Source organism: Mustela lutreola, chromosome 1 (genome assembly GCF_030435805.1).
Source record: "Mustela lutreola isolate mMusLut2 chromosome 1, mMusLut2.pri, whole genome shotgun sequence".
Lineage (NCBI taxonomy): Eukaryota > Metazoa > Chordata > Mammalia > Carnivora > Mustelidae > Mustela > Mustela lutreola.
Genome location: NC_081290.1, coordinates 277714878 through 277720782, shown reverse-complemented (window position 1 = coordinate 277720782; position 5905 = coordinate 277714878). Strand labels below are relative to the sequence as shown.

Sequence of the window (5905 nt, the reverse complement as noted above, 5' to 3'; positions counted from 1 at the left end):
AAACAAACACAACAACAAGTGCATTAATCCAATTTTGGTTAGACTGAAGAATTAGACAGCCAATGGACTGATAGGAGATACCCAGATCTTTTTAAACGCAGCCCTCTCTGTGATCTGTCCCATGCAGTAATCTTTTAATTAACTTATTTAAAATTAGAGCATTTCCAGGGTTAAAATTGTGAGACATATCAAAAAACATGTTGTTCTAGGAATACCAAAAGGAAAATGAGAAGACAGTTTAGGGCTACATGATCAGAGCTCTTACTTCATGAAGAAATGGCCCACTGGGATAGAACAGAATGAAATGTAGAAGTTACAGAGGCAGGTTTCAGTCACCATCAGAAAAATCTTTTAGGGAACAAGACCATCCAACAATGAAGCAAGCAATTCAGGAGAATGGCATTCTCTAGGCTTTGAAGGTGACTTGATGTTCAGATATTGTGTGGAAGATTCAAGTATCTGACAGAAGACTGAACTAGACAATTTCGGAGGTCCTCTCCAGCACTAAGAATTCATGACCTATGGATACCTCTATTATAAATTTATTATATCTATTAATATAAATATAAAATTAGTCTAATACTAATATTAGATATTAGTATTATATCTATTATATTAATAAATAATAATATATCTATTATTATAGAACCTGGAGAACACCATTAAAATGACAGAAGTACGGCTATCATAAAATTCTCCAAAGTTGTCATTTGCACACAGATTCCAAAACCCTCTATCAGATAGAAGTAGAAAACTAGTTCTAAATGTGTTTGTTGTAGCCTTCTACGTGTTATGTTCCTGAGTGGCAGAATGTTTTCCTCAATGTAGCCCTAATGTTGGTTACCAAGTTTTCCATGAGGGTTCTTAAATAGGTGATTGGATCATGAAATCATCTTAAAAGTGAAAGAGAAAATGACAAAAGTGTAATGACATGCTTTTCATAGTATATTTATACACGCAGCATATATTTATTGAATGTCTACAATGCATACATTAGGCTTGATGATATGGGGGATGAAAATGGAATTAAGGGAAGATGGCTTTCCTTGAATTTATGAATAATAATGACCACAGGGGAAGGGAGGGAAAAATGAATCAGAGAGGGAGACTAAACATGAGAGACTCCTGACTCTGGGAAACAAACTGAGGGTTGGAGAAGGGAAGGTGGGTAGGAGGATGGAGTAACTGGGTGATGGGCATTAAAGAGGGAGTGTGATGTGACGAGCACTGGTGTTATACGTAACTGGTGAATCACTGAACACTACATCAGAACCCAATGATGTTCTATATGTTGGCTAATTGAACTTAAATTTTGAAAAAATAATGATGATCTAGTATTAGGCTGCTCTTGCTATGTCCTATGCATTGCAGTAGATACTTTACATAATGGTCTTTTTTAAACCAAAAACAATCCTCAGAACTAAGTATAATTATTATCCCCATTTCTCAAATAAAGAACCTAAGACTGTGAGAAATTATATCTTGCTTAGCATCACAGAGCCAGGATTTGGGATTATGCAAATCCTATCATTTAATTTCAAAACTGATCTCACACACTGATGCACTGCCTCTGCTCTTCATCTTATAATAAAATGTTGAATATGACAGATGACATTAGAAATCATTTGGAGCATGACTGAAGTTCAGATGAGGAAAAGGGAATGAAGAGGCATTCATGCCTCTGAAGGTCCTCTGAAGTTTTGTGACACAGAGTGGGTCTATGTGGATGATTTGTCCTGGAGTGGTGCTTCTGGCTTAAGATTTTTCTTTAAAGTTTTTCATAAATAATGTTGAAATTGGGAACACTGAAAAGAGATCACATGGCCCCTCTTTTCTTTCTTGAATATGAGTTATCTTGGGAAAACAGTAGATGGATGCCCTTTGAGAGTTATTGTCTGCTCATCTCAAGGTTTTCAAGGAAGCAAGAAATTCAGGAAGCTGGATTTCCCTTTAGTTCCTTAGGAGAGAAGAAAAATATTTGGAGATTAGATGTCTTTCCTATTCATCCCGAAAATCGGGGAAGGATACTTAGATCTTCAAGAGCTTATGATCACATATTTCCCCATCACAAGCCAGGAGGAGCTCTACGATAAAAACCCTCTGTTTCCTTCAAGTCCTGGCCTTCTCCTGAAGATATGGACAGAGGAACCAGGAGAGGGAGGGCTTTGTTTTCTGAAATTCATCCCTGATACTGTTGCTCAAAGACTTATGTGAGCTCTTTGTCCATGGGCATTGTTTTCTTTCTTCATTATCCACCATATGACTAACTTTTCAGTGCTAATCCATATATATGTGAGTCAATACCTCAGGAGGGATTGTGTGTAAATAAATGTATTAATGAATGAGTGAATAAAGGAATACTTCCTGCTCTCACCTCAATGACCCTTGCTTTCAAGAATTCCTTGACACTTTCTCATGAAAGAATTAATTTTCATTCTACTTCCTCTAAAAATCATTTTGAAAGCTATACTCTGTCTCATTTTCTCAAAAAATTCTTACACAATTTAAACCTACTCTCTGCACTTAGAAATTAAGTTGTAGATACTTGTGTGAAGGGACTTGATTAAGAGGAGGAAAAGAGAGACTTGGGTCTAATAATCCTAAGGTTCTAACTCCAGACCTGACTAGATTAGATCATGGCTCAGAGTGTGAACTAATACGTTGTTGGTCCAATTTTTCCTTCTGTCTTTGTATTTCTCAGCAGAGACACTCTGTTAGCTCAATGATCTGGGGAAATCATTCACTGTTGATGGAATTTGTGTTCCTGGCCTATCCCTCCCAACCAGAGCTCTGTGTCTTGTCCTTCCTTGGAGTCAGCTTCATTTATACCTTGATTATCACTGGGAATGTCTTAATTATAGTGGCTACCCGAACAGAAGCCCGCCTACACACACCCATGTACTATTTCTTGGGCAGCCTCTCAGGAGTAGAATTATGTTATACTGCGGTGGTGGTGCCCCACATCCTGGCCAATATCCTACAGTCAGAGAAGACCATCACCCTCCTGGGCTGTGCCATTCAGATGATCTTCCTCATTGGGCTTGGCAGTGCTGATTGCTTCCTCTTGGCCACCATGGCCTATGACAGGTATGTTGCCATCTGCCACCCTTTACAGTACCCTCTCACCATGACTTTAACTCTCTGTGTCCGCTTGGTCGTGGCCTCTGTGAGTATCGGCTTGTTCCTGTCCACACAACTGGTGGCCTTCATCTTCTCTCTGCCATTCTGCCGGGCTCGGAGTATTGAGCACTTCATTTGTGATATTCCACCAGTGATGCGTCTTGTTTGTGCCAACAGCCACATCCATGAGCAGTCAGTGCTGGTGGCAGCCACACTGGCCATTGCCGTGCCTTTTTTCTTCATTGCTGCCTCCTATGTCTTCATTGTGGCTGCCGTGCTCAAGATCCACTCAACAGCTGGACGTCACCGGGCCTTCTCCACCTGCTCCTCCCACCTCTCTGTGGTCCTGCTGCAGTATGGCTGTTGTGCCTTTGTGTACCTGCGCCCCAGCTCCAGCTACTACCCCAAGCAAGATCAGTTCATCTCACTGGTGTACACATTGGGAACCCCACTGCTCAACCCACTTATCTACACCCTGAGGAACAGTGAAATGAAGGGGACCCTGGGGAAAATTCTTACCAGGAATTGCCTCTCCCATAACAACTAGGGGAGTCTACAACCTTCAGGCAAGAGTTTGATTCCAGCTCATGCAAATCTCCATGAAACTGGGATTTCTCTGGATACCATTTAGCTATGTGTGCCAGAGACCTTGAAAATGCTTCTACTAGGGGTACCTGGATGGTTCAGTGAGTTAAAATCTCTGCCTTCAGCTCAGGTCATGATCCCAGGATCCTGGGATCAAGCCCCACATCAGACTCTCTGCTCAGCAGGGAGCCTACTTTCTCCTCCTCTCTATCTCTCTCTGCCTGCCTCTCTGCCTAATTCTGATCACCTTCTGTCAAATAAATAAATTTTTTAAAAAATCTTTTTAAAAAATGCTTCTACTATTTCACTCAGTAATTCTCTTCTAGGAAGGAAATGAACAAATGGGCATAACAATAGAAAGTAATAAGTATAACACTGCATCTCAGGTATCAGCTGGAAAGGGATGGCTCATTCAATAAATTTTGACTGAAAAAAATATACAAAGATTGTATATAGAAGTACAAGTAAAGAAACCGGTATGTGTGGCAACATACTTTCATTTGAGCAGCAGCAGGAAGCCATGATCAACTCTAGACCTCACATAAGGGTACAGTATGATCAAAGACCTGTAGGAGCCAAGTTTACTGAGAGAAAATATTTGGTAGGAACTGTGGCTTTAGGGGGAAGAAGCAACAGTTGAGAAAAATACGGCCATGCAAGGAGAGACCAGGGAGATAAATACCCCAAACGCTCTCTGCTCGTACCCTCCCAACCCTTGCCCATCTCCCATGGGCCAAACCCAACTGAAAGCAAAAGGGAAGAGTAGACTGAATGTTTCAGTTCCCAGAAATTAACCTTTTGGAGAAGACAAGCAAGAAAAGGATCTTGAGAGTTAGGGGCAAACAAAGCATAACCAGAAAAAGATTGTTTCTTTCTTTCTTTTTAAAAAGATTTTATTTATTTATTTGACAGAGGTAGAGGGAGCACAAGCAGGAGGAATAGTAAACAGAGGGAGAGGGAGAATGAGGCTCCCTGCTGAACAGGGGGCCCGATGTGGTGCTCAATCTCAGGAACCTGGGATCATGACCTGAGCCAAAGACAGCTACTTAAATGACTGAGACACCCAGACACTCAAAAATTGTTTCTTATATAGTATTTTGTGTAGAAATGAAGATATGTTAACAATCCAATTTCTGCATAATAAAGTATGGGCTAAACAACTAATGTATGAAAGAAGATTGTTCATAGCCCCTGCCCCCAATGCATGTCCTCCAACCAAGCTCTATTTTCCAGAAAGAGTAAAAGTAACTTCCATGCTCATTTGTCTTATGAATTCCTGTTTTTCTAGTAATATTTTGTTATCTTCTCAGCTGTATGGGGTTTTTCAATATTCTCTGTGTCATCTAACATTTTAAGTAGTAACTGACATCTCAGTAACAAATTCATTTATCAGTGATATTGTACAGTCAATAATCCCTAATTAGTTATATAATTAAAGCACTGGTTATCAGGCAAGTTTACAGACAGGCAATGAAAAGGGTTTATAGCACAGCACAGGCCCTAGATTGCCTCTTTTTACCTGTGTGACAAGGAAAAAAAAAATCACTTAAACCTTCTGTGCCTTGACTTTATTTTCAATCAAATAGAGATTACAAAAAAAACCTATCATTTAAGGATCAAAGGAATTAATACAGGTTTTAGAATAAGCCTTATAAACATGATATCAATTATTATTGTCTTACTATTGCCGCTATTATTACTGCCATTATTTGGGGTATACAGAGGTAAAACAAAGGAAAAGAATTGGAAAGAATATTTTCACAGGTAATGTTACAAGTGGTTCCCCCAGTATCTTCTCTAAACTCCCTTGAAATGTTCAGCTGAGCTCCTCAAGTAGAGTTCATTTTAGTTCTACAGCACTTTCAGACTTGAGGGGGATTAGCATAACAATGAAAGGTAAATTTACCTCAGAGAATTCCTTCTTTTTGAGATTTACCAAAAATTTAAGCCATTTAAGATACTTTGAGATTGGGGAATTGTATTTTAATTTGTAATTTTTGTAGTAGTAATGAGTGTAATGATTTTAAAGGAAACCTTTCCCATTCTACCTAAACCTATAGACATGATTAACAGAATACATTTATTGTAGTCCCTTTGGACCACTATAACAGAACACTGTAGACTGTGACAGGGTGCTTAAACAGTAGCATCCAGCTCTTGTTTTTGGCTCAGGACATGATCTCAGAGTTCTGAGATCAAG

At 39.4% G+C, this 5905-nt stretch overlaps 1 protein-coding gene across 1 annotated transcript; it reads left to right on the top strand.

Moving 5' to 3' along the window:
• The first annotated feature begins 2722 nt into the window (after positions 1 to 2722).
• Positions 2723 to 3667, top strand: LOC131822680 (olfactory receptor 10W1-like). The gene has a single exon (XM_059158969.1). It carries the CDS (start codon positions 2723 to 2725, stop codon positions 3665 to 3667), a length of 945 nt encoding a protein of 314 aa, XP_059014952.1.
• The last annotated feature ends 2238 nt before the right edge of the window (positions 3668 to 5905 follow it).

Bases quoted from the DNA above. Each gene is read 5' to 3' on its own strand.
- LOC131822680 (XM_059158969.1), top strand. From the start codon at position 2,723: ATGATCTGGGGAAATCATTCACTGTTGATGGAATTTGTGTTCCTGGCC.